This window comes from Solanum pennellii, chromosome 9 (genome assembly GCF_001406875.1).
Source record: "Solanum pennellii chromosome 9, SPENNV200".
Lineage (NCBI taxonomy): Eukaryota > Viridiplantae > Streptophyta > Magnoliopsida > Solanales > Solanaceae > Solanum > Solanum pennellii.
In genome coordinates this window covers 3,043,758-3,065,749 of record NC_028645.1, presented here as the reverse complement: position 1 = coordinate 3,065,749, position 21,992 = coordinate 3,043,758, and the positions used below count along the sequence as shown (strand labels likewise).

Below are 21,992 nucleotides of genomic sequence, written 5' to 3'. Positions count from 1 at the left end.
TATATATCTAAAAATAATTATTTTAACCATGTATAAATAATATAATTTTGAAGTTCAAACCTCCTAGAAAATAAGCTAGCTCCGCCCCTGGTGTGAAGTAATCGATAATAGATATCTTATGAAATTAGTTGAGAAATACGCAAATACGGTTAATATTTAAAAAATATTACTATATATTAAAAAGAAATTATTCATTATTTTCGGAGTCCTGATTTTTTTTTTTAAATAAAAAAGGGTAAAAAATATAGGAAGAAAGAAAATTGCCAAATGTTATGATAGATCATATGATAAAAAAAAATTTCAACAATTATTAAATCAGAGAGATGAGACTCAGATCTCTTCAATCTTCATTTTTGTATAATTTTTGTAAATCTACAGTGTAAATACAAAATTTGTAATTTCAAAATCAAGAATTTGATTCAGCAAAAAAAAAAAAAATGGCAACAAAGAAGATTTCAGCAGCTTCAGCTAGGGCTCATACTCGTAAAGCTAAGCAAAAAAGTTCTATTCCTTTTCCTTCTGGTGGGTTTTCTTTTTTTATTTTTGGTATAAATTTCCAGTTTTATTTTACCATATGTTGAAAATATAGTGAAAAAACTGAATTTATTGTGTAAAGTTAGTTAGTTTCTTTAACTAGAGGTCTCGGGTTCGAGCTGAGGTGAGGTAGGAGTTGCCTTTGTTAGAGGATAATTTACACTAAGGAGGGATTTTGCCAATGTGAATCTGGATTTAATCGGGTTTCAATGCAGGTATCGGACAGTTGATTGGGAAACCAAAAACAAAAATATTAATATTTGGTGGAAAGTTTTGATTTTGATATTTTCTCACATTTGATGTGTTTGTTGGGGCATGTGGAATATATAGTGAATTGAATCTTTATTATATAAAGTTGATAACTTTCTTAATTAGAGGTCTCGGGTTCAAATGAGGTAAAAAGTTTCCTTTGTTAGGGAGTATTTTATCCCTAAGGTGGGATTTCCCAATGCAAATTTGGATTTAGTCGGGTCTCAATGCGGGTACCGGACACCGAGTTTGAGAAACCAAAAACAAAAGTTGATAACTTTGTTGCATTTGGTGGGGAGTTTTTGATTTTGATTATGATTTTGAAAGTTTTTCTCACACTTCAATGAGTTTGTTGGAGCATGTAGTGAATTTAGTGAAGAACTGAATCTTTATTTTGTAAAGTTGATAACTTTCTTAACTAGTGGTGTCTGGTTCAAGCCTGGCTAGGAGTCTCCCTTTGTTAGGGAGCATTTATCCCCAATGTGGGACTTTCCGGGATGAATCTGGATTTAGTCGGTCCCAATGTAGGTACTGGACGGACATTCGGTTAATCAAAAACAAAACTTGGTTATGCTTTTGGTACTCTTTTCTCACATCAGAATGAGTTTGTTGAGGCATGTAGAAAGTATACTGATGAACTGAATCTTTGTCCTGTAAAGTTAATAACTTTTCTAACCAAAGGTGTCGAGTTTGATATGAGGTAGGGAGCCTCTATTGTAACGGATCATTTTATCCTCCAATGTGGGACTTCCCGACATGAAATACGGATTTAGTCAGGTCCCAATGTGGGTACTAGACACTGGGTTGGGAATCCAAAAACAGAAGTTGATAACTTTGTTACATTTGGTGGAAAGTTTTTATTTTTGAATCTGTGTTTGCTTTTTTTCTTACATTTTATGCCCGTGTTAGTATCATTTTAGTTAGAAACTGCAAATGTAAATTATAATGGTTGTTTACTTAGAACCAAATATTTTGAGTTTGCAAATGCTTCTATTCAAAATTTCAAAGAAAATTCTTGTATTATTGGATGCTCTTCATAAATCTTGAAACTGGATATATTCCGTATTTTCTCAAAACCGAAGATTTTAGTTTAACTTAATTTAAGTTGCTTGAGTGTGCAAATGTTTCTCTAAACATTGTCCTTTTTTAAAAAAAGTTTTTTTAAGATGCTTGAATACTATTTCTCGTCTTTTTGTCTTTCCAAATTGTTTGAGTTCTCAATTATCTTGCAACTCAAATGATATCATTTCAGGGGCGTTTGCGAAAATTCTTCTGGTTGTTTTGATTGGGTTATTAGCGTGGGGTTATCAAGCAACACGACCACCTCCCCCTAAGACCTGTGGATCCCCAGATGGCCCTCCCGTCACTGCACCTAGAATCAAACTTAGTGATGGAAGACACTTGGCTTACAAGGAGACTGGTGTACCTAGAGATAATGCAAAATATAAGATTGTATATATCCATGGGTACGATGGTTGTAGGCATGATGTTCCAATTAACATCCTCTCTCAAGTAACGTCACTTGATTCTTTTGCTCGTATTCTTTTATGGACCAACTATGTATTTTGGACATAATTTTTGTTTTTGTTGCAGGATGTCATCGAAAGTTTAGGAGTGTACACTGTTTCCTTTGACAGACCTGGTTATGGAGAAAGTGATCCTAATCCAAAACGAACAGTCAAGAGCTTAGCTTTTGACATACAGGAGCTTGCAGATCAATTAGGTTTAGGATCGAAATTCTATGTTATGGGATTTTCAATGGGGGGACAGGCTGTTTGGACCTGTCTCAGATACATTCCTCACAGGTAATCTCATTTTTGTTACATGTACATAAGTAGAGCGTTATACCTCATATACAATGGCTGAACCAAGTTTTTTTTACTAAAGGCCCTTACAATATAAAAAAGTAAACACACGAAGAAGCCAGTGACATCTATTATTTATACACAAAAGAATAGAGTTAATGGCGAAAGAACATACCTAAATTATCACGTTTTCGCGAGTTACATACCTCAACTACCACTCAATTATATTAAAACATACCTCGATGTTTTGCCTACATGTGCTTGTTGTTGATTGAGAAGGAATATTTGGCCAACACAACATCGAAGTGAGGGAATGACAATTTAGATAGGTAAAGAGAACAATGGATAGTTGAGGTATGAAACTCGCGAAAAAGTCATAGTTTGGATGTGTTTTTGACCATTAACTCTAAAAAATTAACCTTGACCTTGAAAATACAGTATAACTTTCCGCGAAGGGCCCTAGCTCTGCCCATGTTCGTATGGAATTTGTGTAGGTTCAGTAATTTGTGGAAGAAAAGCTTGAAATTTTTTCTGGAAAAGCAGACTCTATAAAGGAATCTCAATTCCTATTTTCAGGAGCACAAACTTAAGATTTTTTGTTATATGATTGTTTATTTGTTTTATTAAGTTATTTGAAATGAATATCAAGATTCAAGAATAACGTTCGTTACTTGAAATAGGTTGGCAGGTGCTGCTCTTATTGCACCAGTTGTCAACTATTGGTGGCCTAGGTTTCCTGTTAATATGTCCCAAGAAGCATTCAACCTTCGACTTCCTCAAGACAAATGGACTCTTCGTGTTGCTCATTACCTTCCGTGGCTCACCTATTGGTGGAACACTCAGAAGTTCTTTCCTTCATGCAGTGCTGCAGGTCGCAACCCTGCAATTTTCTCTTCGAAGGACCTAGAGCTAGTTTCCAAGCAAAGTTCGAGCCAAGACTATCGTGTAAGAGCTCTTTCCTTTAATATCAATTTGTTAAATGAAGATGTTAGGAGGATGGTATTACAGCTACATTTATAAATTTGGGTTGGAAATTATTCGAGTTGAGCTTGAGCCTGCTTCCTGGCTACATACCACTTGAGCTTGGAAACCACCTCAAACTTTGCTATGGAAAATATTTACTCATCTCAAGCTTTAGCTTAGCGTAGGTATGATTAAATCTAGTTTCTCCTGTTTCTTCAATCCAGAATCAAGGGATAAGGACTGATCGGCATTCAACAAATAGACATATCAAGGGATAATGGTTAAACTTTCTTTTCCTTTTGTTGATAATGCTGCTCGGATAATATTGTGCACTTCGACTAATCTATGGATGCCTGTTATCCTCTACCAATACATTATACATGTATTTATTAACTGTCTTAAACTAAAGATATATAGAATTTACAAAAATATCCTTTAATCGTGTAGTCTTAGACAAGCTACTTAGTTGTCAGGTTACCGTTACTTCTTGTTGAACTTGATAGGAGGTATCCAGTGCCAAATGAAATAGTCAAGGTGCATGCAAGTTCGCCTAAATACCATTTTTACGGAGAAAACTTTTGTTGTGTATGTTGATGTTGTGTATAGGACAATGGGTCTTAGGATGACTCTTTGCGTACCAAGATAGTCATGCAGAGGAATGATATTGACACTTCATTCCGAGAGGAACGCCCTTTTGCGTATAACATAGCTTTTAAGCATCAACATTTTGAAGCCTTCATTCGTAGAGGCAGATATAAGTGAGCTTATGCCGCTTTTGTAAATAGTAAGATTAAACTCCACAGGCTAAGAAATTTTGATCGATGTGCAAAGTTGCTCATTGCGTCTAGTCATGTTCTCACGCTTGCTTCTCGTTGTGTAGACCGTGCTTTCAAGGGAAGCAAGTGTTTGACTAGGCTTAATGCCTTTGTCGGATAAGTTTGTATCGAAAACAGAAAACTTAATTGGTGTTTCGTTTCCTAAAGTTTTGGATTTTCTTGTGCTGTTTGAGCTCACTGTTTCTATTACTCAACTCTCCTTCAGGCACAGGTAAGACAACAAGGAGAATACGAATCCCTCCACCGCGACTTAATGATTGGATTCGGAACATGGGAATTCGATCCAATGGATCTTGAGAACCCGTTCCCTAACAATGAAGGTTCCGTTCACTTATGGCAAGGCGATGAGGATAGGCTCTCGCCCGTCACACTACAAAGGTACATTTCACAGCAATTACCATGGATCCAATATCATGAAATTCCAGGTGCTGGTCATTTGATTCCAATGATTGATGGTATCGGAGAGAAAATCTTCAAAACTCTTTTAACCGCGTAAACTCACCATTTTTATAGCTACGCGCAAGGTTTCATCTTGCACGTCGTGATGTGTTTAAGTTGCCTACATATCTCTGGTATTTATCGATCGTTGAGTTTCATATTTTGATGTCAAAGAAGAGAAATATTTTGTATTACAAATTCTTGTGTGTTCCTTTTGCAATCAAGGATAGTGATATTTAAACATTTTCTTTTTCCTTTTGAATGGTAGCATGTATAAAGCACTTACCATCATGTCAAAAGTTATATCTGACAGTAACAATGCAAAATTGTATCGTAACCAAGCACATCAATTAAGTGTTATGTTTGACATGATTTTGACTCGGGCCATTTGGTAGGGAGCGCTTCCCCAAATGGGCCCTATGTGGTAGGAAACTGAAATAGTCGAACTTCAATCTTGGGCGAAAACTAAAAAGAAAGTATTGCCTAGCTATGGTAATAATTGTTTCTTGATCTAATACTAACTCAAGTTTGTATATATTAAAAATATTAGATAAATACTACTATTTTATGGACTTATTCTTTTAGGAAAAATACAAAAAAAGAAAAAAGAAATTTTTTATTAAAATATTTTTTTTTCACCGGACTCATATTCGAAATCACATGGGAAAGAATATCATTCATCCCACCATACCTTTGATGGTAAAACACAAGATTTTTTAGGGCGCGATATAAAAGATATACCAAAACATATTGATTCAATTTTGTATTATGTATGACATTTACGGGAAATCTCTCCCCATAAAAGATCTTTTTATTTATAAAGCTTCAATTCGATACCTCTAACTAATGATAAAAGGATCACATCCATCTTAACATATCCGATCATCGCGATAAACCACAACAACAATCTCACATAGTTTCACATTGCTTCAAAAGAAGGGACATTAAAGTAATTTGCATAGAATGTTACCTTTGTAAAAATCGGTGAACCAGTTGAGTTATTATTTTTTACATTTTTTTGTAATTTGTTCTCAATTATACCCTTGTTATGTTTATGAATTTTTTTTTTCTTTCAAAAGGGATTGTAAAATGTAAATAATGATTTATAACACATTTGTATGTTTGTATACTAAAGGATTTTTCATCAATATTCATAGTTGAGGCTTACATTTTTGGAAGGATTTAATAAGTCGTTGTTATGTTGAATATCGCTCAGCCTTGTTATAACTTAATAACTAAAAAATTTCAACATCGAACCTTAGATCTTTCGAAACGTATATTACGTAATAACTAATAATTATAACGCTCTCACACCATTACGATATTGAAAAGTTGTCCATCGGTCTACGTATTTTCTCAAGAGATGGCAAATACGCAACAACAATGTCCTTAGACTAACATAAAGATCAATCTAAATGATTAATTTAGTTTGTAAATAGACTCATAGAAAAGAAAATATAGAAAAAATAACTCATAGATTCAAGCAATCAACTCAATAATAATTTACCTCAAATTTCATAGATTCAAGCAATCTCCCTCATCTTTTTCTAAAATAAACAAACTATAGCTAGAAAAAGTGAGTTAACTCTTTGTATAAATAAAATAAAATATAATAGTAGAATATGTCATGATAATAATTATGATTTTTCAAAATTTAACATTCAAAAATACTTTAAAGAAAATTAATCAGACACAATTAATTACTTAACAAGTATTAAAAAAAATTAAATACTTCTCAAACAAACTACAACAATCATCAAAAAAATTTAATTAAGACATGGCAAAATAAAGAAGTAAAATTGGGTTAAGAAATAAAAAACATTACAAGTAATATATACATAAAAATACATTTTCACCTAACTATATAATATAATCTTCTATGAATTGATGTCAACGTTATTATCGCTCAAGTATATGTGGTTCTATCGCAGTTAATAACAATAACAAACTCAATCAAATTATACAAATAAGAATAGAACGTAATCAAACTTCATTATAAAGATAAAATAATTATTTTTAGAGAATTTTTAACTCAAATAAAACCATTTCAGATGATTTCGACTCTCGCATCGATAAAGAACGTAGTGAAATGCAATACTTGGTGTGAATTGCAGAATCCCGTGAACTATCAATGCAATACTTGGTGTGAATTGCAGAATCCCGTGAACTATCGAATCTTTGAACGTAAATAAACAAACTGATCAACATGATTTATTTATTTATTTTTTGGTCAAAAATACTAATTTCTATAAAAGAAAAAAAAGATTATGGTAAAACTCCTACTACCTATACTAGGATAAGGACACTATAAGTGAAAAGATGAAAAGTGAAAGCATGCAAAGTATTATTTTTTACACATTTTTTTTTTTTAACCCTTTAGAATTATTATTTTTTATTTTCTTTTTTAAAAAAAGGACACGTGGAGAAGTAGGGTGAAGTAAGAGCCTAAATTAACGATTACCAAAATAACACCTGTCTAATACGTGTCAATCTCTCCATGCATGACCAAAATTTCCTATTTTTAGTATTGGTTTTCTTATAAGACTTCCCAAAATTATTTCTATGTACTATGAGTACAATTTTTCACTCTTTTTTGCTTACATCTTCTAAAAATGGACCCCACTTAACCCCCACCCCACCCCCCCTTGAAAAATTCAGAGACAAATACAAAAAACCAGTCTTTTAAATAAATAAAATTGTGACCAAAATGAAGGAGAATACATAGTACTATCTTCTTTAGTTGTGTTCTTTGTTCTTCTTTTTCTTAAAAAAAAGAATAATAATTAGTTTTCTAATTTTAATTTTGGTGTTTTTTTTTTTTTTGGTTATGATGATATGTTCTTGAGAGACTTCAAAATCTTGGTGGAGCTGAAAAAATAATCAAGAAAAAGGTATCCCTAAGTTTTACTTTATTGATTTTTATTGTACTTTAATGTGCACCTTTTTTGTCTTGATGTTTTTTCTTAAATTAGTCTATTAGCTTTGTATTGAGCTTATAAAGATTTGAAGATTGTAACACTTCATTTTTTTTGTTTGTTTGTTTTGTAAATTTATACCACTACCACACAGTGTGTCTAGTACCATTTTAATTAATAAAAAAGTTATTAAAAAACTCGAACTTGAATAAGTACAAGCCAGGGAAGCTAGATCTTATCGATAAGGAATATCTTCGCACTGTGTCTTGTACTGTATATTTGGGGGGGGGGGGGGTATTCATGTCTGTTAAGGGATATGATTTGATTGATGTGGAACACATTGGATAAACAAAGTAAAAGTTCAGATAGTCTATCGATCGAATTATTAAGATCACAATATACAAATAATAAATTAATAATGCATAGATTGGGTATACACTATGATATATTAGTCATATAAACAACAATTGTATTGAAGGTTTAGCTATTAAAAGGATTTAATTTTGGGGGAAAATTCAATATTTTTTTTTCTATTTAAGATATTTATAGCTAGGGTTTCAAGATTGTAAACTATAATATAATGCCACGGTCACTTTCATTAAAAACTACCGCTCGGTACACTAAGCTTATGTTGTATGTCGGATTTGGGAAGGGTAGGATTATAAAGATTCGTATGCAATCTTATGTTGTATTCTTATAAATTCTACGACTCGAACCTCTGACCTCGTGGTCACATGATTTTTTTGTTTTACTTTTCCTTTTGGGCAACTTTAATAATCTTACTAAATACATCTTGTTTATTAGTACTAATAATTAATGTGTGAAAACAATTGAAGAAAAAAAGTTTTTTTTAGATCTATGGTCCAATAAAAAATTATTAAACAAAAGTGGAAAGTTCCTAAGGTATTTTAAGCCCACATGCCAAAGAATATGTTTCTTCTTTTGTTGTCCACTTTGATTAGACCCACTAAGTATATTTATTTTAATAAAAAAATTAATTGAATATAGTATGTAAATATATATTTTGTTTTTGCTTTATTCACATTTCATCTTTTGAACCATAAGGTCCCTTCTAGGCTCTTATGTTATTAATTTTCTTGGGAGGAGAAATAGATGAAGACGATATGAAAGGCGGATTCAGGATTTAAACATTAATGGATTGTTAGCACATATACGGAGTTTAAGCTTTAGCTACTGGATTTAGATGAACTCGATCCACCCCAACTATGTATTCGTAAGTACTCATATGTTATTGGAGGGTAGACGTCAAGAGCAGAGCGCCGGAGCCAAGTAGGGGTAATTTATCATTTATGTAGCACTCTTTATCTTTTTCATGTTTTAACATTTTAATATTTTGAACCGCTTAGTGAAAATCGTGGCGGGCACGGGTAGATGTTAGATTCTATGTGTACTAAAATTTACCTTCCTATAACTTTGTATTATTTGAGCTTGATTTTTATTTTTTCATGATAGATGTACGTCGTTTGTAATATTACAATTTTACATGTATCATCATTTCTTTGTTTCAATTGTTTGATATACGCATTTTTCAGGTCACTAGTTAAAGATCCGAATCGTAACTAGGAAAAGAAGTTAATAACATGGGAGTGCAAGAACCAGAGATGGTGTCGCAAAGTGAGGTTCAATCACCATTGCAACAAGACCAAAACCTGCACAAGAACAACCCGTTCCCGTCACTCGGTCGACAAGCGTCGATTTACTCGCTCACTCTTGACGAATTTCAACACACTGTTTGCGAGAGTGGGAAGAATTTTGGGTCGATGAACATGGATGAATTTCTTAACAGCATTTGGACTGCTGAAGAAAATCAAGCCCACGCGCACGCTCAGCCTCACTGCCAGGCTGCAAGTACTGGGGAAGCAACTAGCACGCCACGTTTTGCGTTAGGACAGGGAAATGTTTCGTTGGAGAAAGCTATTGTCGAGCAGCCAAGCTTGCCAAGACAGGGCTCTCTTACGCTTCCTGCACCGTTGTGTAGTAAAACTGTGGATGAAGTTTGGTCAGAAATTCATAAGACCCAACAAGAGCAGCAACAGAACAACGGGTGCAACATACAGAACACCGGTAACGGAAGTTCCACTCAACGACAGGCTACGTTCGGTGAAATGACGCTCGAAGATTTCTTGGTTAAAGCAGGGGTCGTACGCGAACAGGGCAATTCAGCTCCCGCACCTCCTCAGCAGCAATCATATATGATGTATCCAAACAGCGCAAATCCCACTATGGCCACCATGGCTAGGCCTGTTATCGGCCTCGGTGGAGTCACGGGCGGTGTTGGCGTTGGTGTCTCCATTCCCGGTTATCCACCACTTCCACAAACCGGGGTGGTTGAGGCACCTGTGTACCCTATGAGCATGAAAAGAGGCAGTGGATTCCCACAACAGCCAACCCCCGTCTACGGTGGTAGAATGGGAAACGGTAGCGGGGTTGGCTACGGGCAAGTAGTGCAAGGCGTAGCCGGAATGGGGTCGCCACTAAGTCCTGTGTCGTCGGATGCACTATGCGTGAATCAAATCGATAGCGGGGGCCAATACGGGTTGGAAATAGGAATGAGAGGCGGGCGAAAACGTGTACTAGACGGTCCAGTAGAGAAAGTTGTTGAAAGGAGGCAAAGGAGGATGATCAAGAACAGAGAATCCGCAGCAAGATCACGAGCAAGGAAACAGGTAATTTAATCTCATTCCCCATAATATAAGGCGTTCAGACTCTTCAAAAATGTCATTGCACCCGTGTCGTGTCCTCAAAGGGTCCCAACACGCACCTACCATCATTTTTGAACAATCTGAGCAACATAGACTAACTTTTGAACCCGTGTCGAATCGTTAAACAATGTACTATTTTTGGAGGATCCAACACTTGCCAAACATTTTTTAATAGTCCAATCTATTTTTGGAGCCATGTCGGATCTTTGGACATTATACTATTTTTGGAGGATTCAACACACGTCTAGTGGCATTTTCGAACAGTCCAAGTGACGTAACTTAATTTCGCTCCTGATTGATATCTAAAGATCAATTTTTTTTTGCAGGCTTATACTGTTGAACTTGAGGCAGAATTGAATCAGCTAAAAGAAGAAAATGCACATCTAAAACAGGCCCTGGTAGTTAATATATTAGCAGAAATATCCTTAATTTTGGAGTATGATTTTATTAGAACTTTACATCATATATACAATCATTACATCTTATATTATCAACTAAAGATGTTCTTTTTCTTGTTTTTTTGGCTCTGCAGGCAGAGCTCGAGAGGAAAAGGAAACAACAGGTAATTATATTACTCATACATTATTTAATCGTTGAACTATTGGAATTAGGTGAACGAACACACGTTATCTTTTGCTATGCTGCTCAAAAGTTCACTCTAGCCCTAGCCGGGAAGCGATATGATGACGTAGCACCGGCTTGAGTGCATCGAGTGAAATAGCAAAAGATCGTACTTGAGGTATCTTTCTTGACGCGAAACATAGATATATGCCTTTGTTCGTCGGATTCCAATAGCTATGTGATTGTTTATGCGATAAATTCCACATTATTAAGTAGTCTAGTCGTTGTTAATTTTGCGTATCGTCTCCAATTAAGACTTGTTTTATGGTAACAGTACTTTGATGAAGCGAAAATGAAAGCTCAAACGAAGGCGCAAAAGGCGAATGGCAAATTAAGAGGGATGAGAAGGAGCTTGAGTTGCCCTTGAATGACAAATGATACCAAAAAAACACAAAAAATGGTTCTTGCTTTCCTGCTGCTGATGGAAATCGTTCAACGCGATCCGGATGTTGCTCTTGACCAGGTAAAATTATACAGGTATAATCGAGAAGGCGGAAAGCTAAGAAAACAAATTTGCGCTTCAAGAGCGCAAATGTTTTTCGTTTTTCAAATATATATGTAGTAGCAGTAGTAGTTATAGTATTGAGTGAGTTAAAAGCTTTATTTTTTATTTTTCGAGCTATAGATGGAGTCAGATTTAGTGTAACGAGTTATAGGTTCCATCGACCTAATAACTTTGTCGCGAACCTTGCGTATGTGTTTTTAGAAAGTTAACAAGTACAAATAATAAATTTGAACTCAATAAAGCAAAATTAATAGTAGTAGAATTTTCGAACTCGTAAAGTTCAAATTTTGGTATAAAATGTGTTTCTCTATGTTAAAAGTATTTAAGTGGAAGAAAAAAATAGTGCACAAGAAATATTATGTTCTGTTCGTATCTCTTAAACTCTTACATATAAAAATAAATATTTTTAAAAGATATAATATTTCTCGTCTTATTTTATATGTCACGTTTTCACATTTTGGATTTCAAGAGTTGACTGTAAATTTTTTTGAATTTTTTAAACATTTTGAATTGTCAATTGTTAAGAATCATTGAAATTTTTACGTGATTTATAAATATAGAAATTTTCTTTCAAAAAATATACAGGCGTAAATTTTCGATTCAATTATAAAAATTGTAATTGATCAAGTCATAGTGTATGCCTTGAGTCACAGACCGTGATATTAGAATTCAAAGTTTTTCTTCTATAAATATGTAGCTTTCTTGAATAAATAAAACTATAAAAGGTATGAGTAAATAATAAACAAATAAAAATAAATAAGTGGTGGACCAAAAAGTAGAATTTAAATTATAGCCATCATTGTCATTTATATCACTAAGCAACTAAATTACAAGATGAAATATTTTTCAATGAAACTAAGCTTTCATTGTAAGCAAAAGCTTGCAAAGAGTAGCCATTTTTTTGTTGGCTAAGAACTCTATTGTTCTTTAAAAAAGGATCAAATATGTCCAATTGATATGTGACAACTTCAAGAAAAATTTCCCCATTGTTTCCATATCCAAGTGATCTTTTGATATTTAAAAAAGGGCCAATTCTCATATTTTTAGTCCAATAGCCATTTTTCTCCATAATCCATATGTCAATACATGTTTCTCTACCAAGAATTAATGGCTCATAAATGTACATAGCAATAAAATCATTAAACAATGATAAGTCCCCTTGTTTGGATATAAATGACATTGGTGTTTGAATTTCAAAAAATTTGTCATTGCTCATATCAAATCCAAAGATTTTATCATTTTGACATGCCCTCCAATAGTAAAATCCATTCAAATATGTGTTACCATTTGATTTGGCCACGTTGCGACTAGAAACCCTGAATTCCTCAAAAGTTTTCCAGGAATTCGTACTCAACGTATAGACTGAAATAATCGTAGGAGAACGCCAGTCTTCAGAGTCTACATCCCAGTAATCCTTCATCCAAACGACTTTATAATCACCACTCGAGGGCTCGATTCCGAAACCAAATTTATAGGAAGACAACTTATATAAAGGACGTTCGGTCCCGAAATCGAATTTATAGGAAGATAAAGGACAATTTAGGGGTTGTGAAATTGGTAGAGGCTTAAATTCTTTAGTAGAAGGGTTCCATAGTGCTACATCTTCTTGATCATTATAAAGCAAAAATAAACCATTTAATGGACTAAGAACTTGCCACAAATGTGTAGATGTGTTTAAAACATCTTGGTACAAATGGGATTTTGGAATTAATTGGTTTTGTTCATTATGATTAAATAAAGTAAAACCAAATTTCATTGTATCAAGAAAATAATGATGAACAAAATAACATGTAGGATTTTTTGTGTTGTGAAGGTGTTTTTGAATAAAAATTGGATTTTCAATTAAAACATACCATTTTTTGTTGACACACTTTAGTTGTAAGAGACATTTCACAGGCAATCTTGACAAAATCTCCATCACTATATCTTCTGGTAAATCACTAAAATTTGATTTTTGCTCCATTTTTTTTAACCTTCAAATCCTTCTAGAAAATAAAAGGGAAAAAGAAGAAGAAATTATTATGAGATATTGAGTATTACATTTTACAAGGGGTATGTATATATATGTATATGTTATATATTTATATATATATATATAAAAAAAAAAAGATCCCCACACTGACACATATACATGTGTGTGAAAATGAATATCAGCCATAGGTTTCTAAGTTTATTCCAAATCTCATAGGATATAAATTTGATTTGAGTTATATATACTGATAGTAAGAATAAAAAATTGTTATTTGTGAATTTTAATTTGTAGTAATAATTTTTGCGAAGATTAAAAAAGTATAGTACTTATTTTTTCCCAAGCATATGAGTGTAATATTTATCGATAGATTTACTTAAAATTATCTGATACGTAAATTGTCGATACATAAAATCAAATTAAGTATACATACACATTAGCTTAAGAAAATTTTACACCATCAAACTATATTTATATATATATTAGTAGATAATTTATCTTATATATTTTAAAGTAATTATAAATTTCATGGATTAAGAAAATTTATGATTCTGATATTATTATAATATTATTTACACCCATAATTTTCAAGATAAGTCATGTCCCACCTTATCAACTTACCTATCAAGATAGGAAGTATTACAATAATTAAAGAAGAGACAACATGATTCTTACCTAACATTCATGATGATGACATAGTAAAGATGAGTTTTTTTAATTAAGTGAATTAAGACTTTGGTTAAAATAAATTAAGACTTGATTAATATCGATTTATTTCTTATACATTGGATTTGAATAATAATTTATCATATGGGAATATTACATTTCTTGATTTTTTTTTTGTCAACATGAATTCAAAATGTACTCCAAAAAGTTAAAAATTAAAAAAGAAGATGGTGGAAGGATAGCTTTTGGGAGAAGGCAAAGGTTATTTTCTTTTATGAAGAAAAATACAAGAAACAGATCAATTTAATATGTGCAAATAAAAGATTTAGGTTAAGTGGAAGTTATTTTTTACTAAATTAATTGTAAATGTTATTTTTAGTCTCTTTCTAAATATTTAACTAAGTTATAGTGTCTCTCGTTAGATTAGGAGATTATCGTTAATTCGATTAAGAGGTGAAAATTTTATTATTTGTGTTGCTTGTTAGATTTAACAAGAAATGTGAGTGGGTGGGTTTTTTTTTTTGGGGGGGGGGGGGGAGATTATCGTAAACTCGCATTTAGAGATGAAGTTCATACTATTTAATTTATTTCGATTGTCATATATAGTGTTTTTAGGTATAATGTTTGTTATCTTTGATCTATTTCGTACGTCTGGTGTAATTTTTGAAATTTTACTATACTATTTAATATTTTTAGTTACTTGTCAAATTAAATCTAATAAAAATTAATTATCTCAAGAAATATTAAATAAATTACTTTTATTATCAATTGAAAAAAGATTTTTTTGAAGATTGGATGTGGCAATGAAGGCAAAGAGCTTAAAGTAAATAAACAAAATAAAGGATTATTATAAGAGCTACTATTCAAATATAGACTTCAACAAAATTTTATAAAATATTTATATCAAGTTTGGCCACTTGTCCTTTCATTATCATTATCAATCTATTTTTAATAATGTTGAAGGCTACACTTTTTTTTTTTAATCATCTAGTAAATTTCTTCTATGATCCTATTATGTACCAAAATTCAACACTATGGTGTTCAACTAATCAAAAAATGTGAAAATTTTGTGTTGATATATATATAGAGTGGAACTTTATCCATATTTGGAAATCATATTTAGAAAATGACCACTTAAGATCATTGATCAGCACAATTTAAATAGAAGAAAATGATCGTATAATATATATATATATATATATATATTATTTAATTGCCCCTTAAATGGCGTCGTGAGAAAAGGTTATATGTGTAATTTGTTTGACAAAAAGACTATAACTAAAATAGCATTTCTAACGGATCGTAAAATCAAATTTTCCTTGAATAGTGGAGATGGACCCTTATTTAAATGGATTATTATAGCAAATCAAAATATTATCATTTTAAATAAATATTGTAAGTATTAACAAGAGATCCTATTAAATACTAAAATATTGTTGCTTTGAAAATTTTCCCAAACCTAAAATAAAGCTATATGCTCTTAAATGGAGTCCAATGGGCTGTTGTCTTTAGGCCCAACTAATTAGTTCAAAGGCTTGTGGGCTTTGGGGGTTGGCCCAGTCCACTCCCCTTTGTTGAATCTTGGGCTATTTGCAAGAAGGGGAGGGCCCAAAACATAACCCAACTTCTCACCCACTAATACTAATTTGGGCCACGATTCGATTCGAGTCGTGGCCCCAACCGGTTCAACTTTTTACTTTTTTTGTCCCATTTTCTGCGGTGAGTGTAGGCTTGACCCAATAAAATCCGTAATAGAAGCACTCGTTAGAGTTTCGATAATGGAGAAGTAACACATTTTACCATTAGGGTAAAAACATTTATAGTTACTAGTCAATATTGATATATCATACACTGAATTTGATGGTTATTACTTTTATATATATATATATATATATATATATATATATTGAATTTTTAACAGGTATTGCAATATTTAATTAGTTGAAAGCACAATGTAGACTAACTTATTTTTATAAAAAAATTAATTGAGATTGGGAAGCACATCGTAGAAAGTGATGATTGAATCTATAATTAAAATATGCACATGTTGTATTGTATATGAGTTTTTAATTATACATTTTATAAATGGTTTCGTTATTATAATTTACATGATACTGTTTAAATTTCGAATACAATAAAACTATATTGGTATAAATAAAAGGAATCACAAAAAAAAAATACATGATAAATATGAGGATTGAATTCCTTGACATAAAAAATAAGTTTTGATATAATCTATTTTTTTTTTATAAAAGTTCAATAATCATGAAATTTTAAATAAAAGTTATTGTTTGTCAAAATTGATGTGAAAGAATCTAAATACTGATAATAAGTTCGGATATAAATTATATAAATATTTTAAAATTACTACAAGACTGTATTATTAATGATTTTAAAAATATTTTAAAAAGTTCAAAAAATTATGTTCAAAGAATCAAAGAAACAGTAACACCTTCATTTGAATTGACGCATAATTTTTAATTGTGTTCGAAATATATTTCAATTTTTATGGTTGTTGTAACAATTAAAAACTTTGAATCTATTATCCAATGCACTATTTAATACTGTACTTCAAAGGTATACATATGCTATTTTATGATGTCCACGTGGACACAAATATATCTTTAAAATACACTATTAAATAGCGTAGGAGTAAAGAGTCTTTTTCAAAGTTTGAAATTATTACACAATTTCGATCAAAATTCAAATATATTTCAAACTATTTTTTTTTACTTTTTAATATATAATTTAAATATTGTAAATCACGATAATTCAAAATATTTTATAAAATAAAAAGTCGTTTAACTTTTGAAATTCGAACCCATTGAGATCCAAAATTAAAATTAGATCACATCAATCTTTTGTCTTGTATGTACTTAAAAATTATGAAATACTCCACATTACAAAAAGAAAAAAATAAAATTGAAAAATTAGAAGACTTAAAAAATAGGGTTTTGCAACATGTGTCTGTGTTTTTTAGGTATTCAAGTTTTTTTGTCTCATTATTTTCCCACTTTGGTTAATGCAATGAGAAAACATATTTCAATTTACTAAGTGATTTCATACTATCGATCAATGATTCAAATTTGATTTAGTGGTAAGAGCATAACATGATCTATATAAGCTGGATGCAAATTTTATATTCAAACTTTATTATAAACAAAAAAAAAAGAATATTTAAATAATAATGAATCAAAGTGAGCCTACTATAAAATCGTGTTTACTGACTTAAAAGATTTTTGATTATATGGAAATTTAGCCTTCTTGCTTGTAAATAAATAAATTATTAGGATAGCTAATTAAAGAAAAAGTGTATAACATGTTTTCAAGTTACAACAACTCAATTTCTTGATGTAAACTAAACTAAACTACAAAAACTAATTGCAATGAGTAGTCATTTTCTCATGGTCCAAGACACTCAACAATTTCATGTGTTCTTTGACCAATCATTGGAAGTTCTCTTTGAGATCACTTGATATCTGGTACTCGTTTTATTGTTCTGACTTATTTCACTTTACATTATTGAACATCTACTAAAGAAGGAAGCACTCGCTACTTGCGAGATTTTTTTCATTTTCATGACTCAAACTCGAGACTTCTGATTAAGTTGTAACTACCAACCAATTTCTTGACGGAAAACTAAGCTCTTCTTGTAAAAAAGAGTACTTGCAAAGAGTAACCATTTTCCCATGGTCCATATCTACAATTACTTGTGTTATTGGATCAATCATGGCGCTTTTTTTCTTGGCTCTCCATGCAGTGTCGGCTACTCAGTTTACCGTTCTGACTAACTCATATTCTCAGCTGTTCGAACTCGAGATTTTTGATTGAGTTACGAGTAGTCAATGTCTTGATGGAAACTAAGCTTTTCTTGTAAACAAGAACTTGCAAAGAGTAACCATTTCCCAATATAGGTCCAACACACTGAACAATCTCTTGTGTTCTTGGATCAATCATTTCAAGATTTGAACTTTTAGTTTCAACAAAAATTTCCCCATTTACACCATATCCAATTGGTCTTTTAACAATCAAATTGGATTCAATAACCAATTTTTTAGTCCAAAATCCAAACTTTTCCATCAACCAAATCTCAATACATGTCTTATTTTCAACAAGATAATGAAACAACATAGAAACATAACCATCATACAAACCAAGTGCTCCTAAATTTGAATTGAACACATCTGGAGTTTGTATCACTTGAAATTCTTCATTTCTAAAATCAAATGCAAGAATTTCGCAACGTCGATTTTCGTCGATTTTCTTCCAGTAATAAAATCCATCAAGATATGAATCAAAATATGACATGATTATATGACTACTCAAAAATGTGTTGTCTTCAAAATGCCTCCAAGAATCAGTACTTAGTGTATAAACTGAAACAACAGCTGATGCACTTCTTGTAAATGTTTCTTCCTTCCAAAAATAATCTCTTATCCACACAACTTTGTAATCTTTACTCAAAGGGTCCATTCCAAATCCAAAATGATGAGCATAAGACCTCAGACTCTTCAAAAATATCGACGGATGCATGCTGGAATCTCGAGAAGCAACACATTTTTGGAGGATCCGACAAGTGTGCGGAAACATTTCTGGAGAGTCCGAGCAACATACGTCAAAATCATTTTCGGTTTTACTCTTCAAAAATATCGACGAGTGTGTGTCAGACCCTCTAGAAGAAGAAGCACATTTCTTGAGGATCTGACACGATTGCAACAACATTTCTGGAGAGTCCGAACAATATAACGCCGCCGACGGGTGCATGTCAGAACCTCCAGAAGAAACAGAGCATTTCTGGAGGATCCAACACGGGTACAACAACATTTTTGAAGAATTCAAATAACATAACCTCAAATCTGTGTTGCTCGAACTCTTCAAAAATGTGTCAGAACTTCCAGAAACAACGCATTTATGGAGGATCTGACACGAACACTGCAACATTTTTGTAGAATCAGAACAACACAAACCACTATCACAAGTACAAAAAGGTGGACTTGGTACTAATATTTTCTTGATTTCCTTAGTAGCAGGATTCCACATAGACATTTCATTTTTATCAAGATTATGCACAAAAAAAAGTCCATTCAAAGGGCCAATTAATGGCTTTAAAGAAGTGGATTTGTGCAAATAAAAATCTTGAAGCAAAGGGTATTCATCAATTGAAATAGATAATTGATTAGTGTCAAAAAAATAGAGATGAACAAAGGGAATTTCATAATTTTTTTTGTGGAAAAAATGTTTTATAATAAAATTTGGAGATTGAATAAGTGTGTACCAGTATTTGCAAACAGATTTGAGTTTCAATATAGATTTCACAGGCAAAATTGATAATATCTCCATGATTACATCTTCTGGAAGTTGATCAAAACTTGTAAAAAATATCTCCATTTTGCAAAAAGTGTTTGTTTCTTGGTTGGATAATATAATGTCTTATTGTGACTTCAGAATTGCTCAAATTCTTCTTATATATGTTCTACGAAACGATGCAGATCCAAGATTTAAATTTTATTGGTTCGAGCTTAAAATTTCATTTGATTTACTCCTCGTGTTCTAATAAATATAACGTGTCATTCATTAAGTTGTATTTACTTATTATTAGTAAATGTTTCTTGAAATCTGAACATTATTAAGAAGAAATATTTTTTTAATATAACAATATTTGAAAATAATTATCGCTAAATTATTGTTTAAATTTTTAAAATATCACTTATTTTGCAACGAATGTATTAAACTTGAAGTCTTTTAGACGTAAACTTGCTAACACATATATATAGGGTCATGATTAAAGAGTTTTTACTTTATTGTGTGCGGATTAACTCTTAACTTTTTTTGGTTGATATGTTCGTACCTCGATTAATTATATGAGGTATTAATTACTTTTTTTTATTTATTTAGACTAATTTTGCAGAATGTGTGCTACTTTTCATCAACACGGATAAAGTATTAAATAACTCTGTAAAAATCAAAATTTGAACAAATAAAATAAATTGTATATTAGTAGCCTTTAATGAAACTTCAATCCAAAACTTTATGATTCTCAATAAATTTTATTAATAGAATAAATCGATATGAAATTAACACTACAACCGCTCTTAAAGTTTTGAAACTTTCTTTAGCAACGTCTAACACAATAAATAACAAAAAGTGTCCTTTATAAATATTCTTATCATCTTAATCATAATTAATTAATAAATATTATTTTCATCTTCATTTTTGTAATTTAATTATCATATGTCAAATATAACTTGACGTAACATCATAAATTTTTTTGGGCCACCCCATGATTTATATTCCCAACTACCAAACAAATCATGAGACATGCTTGAGTGCTACTCTTTTGTATTTTTTATTACAAGTCAAATTTTAAAATGATTTCTTTTTTGGGTTGCCAATTGTCAAAAAAACAAAAAAAAATAACAAGTTATAATAATTGTCAAAAAAAAAAAAAGTTAAATGAATTGTCAATATTTTGACCATAAATCATGTGGAATATCAAAGACCTTTTCATCATTTGATAGGGTGTTATCATAGACATAAACAATATTTAGTGATGCAATTATTTTAAATTTTAACTTGTAAAATTATTCGATATTTATGTTAGTGAAAATAAAAAATATTCAATGAAATATTTATAGGAGCATAAAATCTAGGCACCAACTTGAAAAAAAAAAGTCAAAAGGTGTGGGCTCAAACTCCTAAATGATTCTTAATATTAAAACTATTTCCTTTCATAAAATAAAAGATTTTATTTTCAAATCTGTCAAAAACAAGATTCTTATTGATTCTTTTTCTTTGTCAATGAAGTAGATTTATGATTTATTATTTTGTGTCTCTATCTCACCAATAAATAACACTAAATATCAAATAATTATTCTGTTTATCAGATGTATTTTTCAGCTTATTAGTATTCTTTATATTTATCTCAAGTCTTTTGGAATAAATTTATCAAATAACAATGATAAAAAGGAGAATGCAATCAACTTGCATACATATTAATTATTTTATCGAGTATTTACTATTTCTCATTAATATTAGATATCGGATAGTTCTATTCATTACATTTAACATTGTTTATACACCACATTGTACAGAAAAATGTGGCATGTTAAAGGAGTAATCGTTAATCAAGAACCAACATCTTTATGTTGTAGTAAAGATATTTATATTAGTATTGATATAAACATCGGATGCGAATAAATTCATATTATTATGATCTTGCTCTCAAATCTATTGTAGTAATGAAGACAACCACCTTTTGTTAATAGGGCGACGTCCGAGCTAATTTACTCGCACTTCGACAATTAGTTAGTTGTATCTCAGTACAGGTATCGGGTATCTTTGTCACTTAGATTTAGGTGGATGAGAAGAAATTACCTAGTGTCTTTGCCTCTGGTAGAATTTGAACATGCAACCTTATCAATGACGGACCCAGAATTTTCGTTCAGAGGTTTGAAATATAAAAGTATATAAACGTGTAAATAACCCAACAAAACAAAATTTCAAGAAAGTAATAGTATATAATTTTAGCGGCGGACCCTTGAAATTTTTTTGGGTTTAAAACCAAAATTAGAGCATGTTTTATCAAATAAAAAACTAAAAAAAGGATGAAAAACGGAACTGAAACTAAAAAAAAGAACTAGAACTAAGAGAAAAAAATAAAACATTAACAAAGGGGTTCAAACCCGGAGCTTAATTTTAAGAGGATCTGCCGTTGGGTTATCAGTTTCTCTTTGTCATCCGGGGGTTCAAAATAAATATATCCACGTAA

The 21,992-nt window shown here is 31.4% G+C and overlaps 4 protein-coding genes across 5 annotated transcripts; 2 read left to right on the top strand and 2 right to left on the bottom strand.

Annotated features, from left to right (window-relative positions):
• The first annotated feature begins 265 nt into the window (after positions 1 to 265).
• On the top strand, positions 266 to 5,087 carry LOC107029425. Its single transcript, XM_015230836.2, has 5 exons — positions 266 to 522; positions 2,036 to 2,295; positions 2,377 to 2,588; positions 3,269 to 3,533; positions 4,593 to 5,087. The coding sequence occupies exons 1-5, from the start codon at positions 438 to 440 to the stop codon at positions 4,881 to 4,883; spliced, it is 1,113 nt and encodes a 370-aa protein (XP_015086322.1). The 5' UTR covers positions 266 to 437; the 3' UTR covers positions 4,884 to 5,087.
• Positions 5,088 to 8,811: 3,724 nt separating this feature from the next.
• On the top strand, positions 8,812 to 11,459 carry LOC107030650 (protein ABSCISIC ACID-INSENSITIVE 5). The gene is made up of 5 exons (XM_015231920.2): positions 8,812 to 9,036; positions 9,294 to 10,427; positions 10,790 to 10,861; positions 10,996 to 11,025; positions 11,359 to 11,459. The coding sequence occupies exons 2-5, from the start codon at positions 9,342 to 9,344 to the stop codon at positions 11,449 to 11,451; spliced, it is 1,281 nt and encodes a 426-aa protein (XP_015087406.1). The 5' UTR covers positions 8,812 to 9,036; positions 9,294 to 9,341; the 3' UTR covers positions 11,452 to 11,459.
• Positions 11,460 to 12,353: 894 nt separating this feature from the next.
• Positions 12,354 to 13,592, bottom strand: LOC107030652. The gene is made up of 2 exons (XM_015231926.2): positions 13,443 to 13,592; positions 12,354 to 13,003 (listed from the first exon to the last, which is right to left on the bottom strand). Exons 1-2 carry the CDS (start codon positions 13,476 to 13,478, stop codon positions 12,404 to 12,406), a joined length of 636 nt encoding a protein of 211 aa, XP_015087412.1. The 5' UTR covers positions 13,479 to 13,592; the 3' UTR covers positions 12,354 to 12,403.
• A 3,928-nt stretch (positions 13,593 to 17,520) lies between these two features.
• Positions 17,521 to 19,902, bottom strand: LOC107030653. Of its 2 annotated transcripts, XM_015231927.2 has the most exons (2): positions 19,500 to 19,633; positions 17,521 to 19,156 (listed from the first exon to the last, which is right to left on the bottom strand). In XM_015231927.2, the coding sequence occupies exon 2, from the start codon at positions 19,046 to 19,048 to the stop codon at positions 18,017 to 18,019; it is 1,032 nt and encodes a 343-aa protein (XP_015087413.1). In that variant the 5' UTR covers positions 19,049 to 19,156; positions 19,500 to 19,633; the 3' UTR covers positions 17,521 to 18,016. The 2 variants fall into 2 exon arrangements, with proteins under 2 accessions (XP_015087413.1, XP_027767543.1); XM_027911742.1 differs by having other exon boundaries at positions 17,521 to 19,902.
• Positions 19,903 to 21,992: the final 2,090 nt, after the last annotated feature.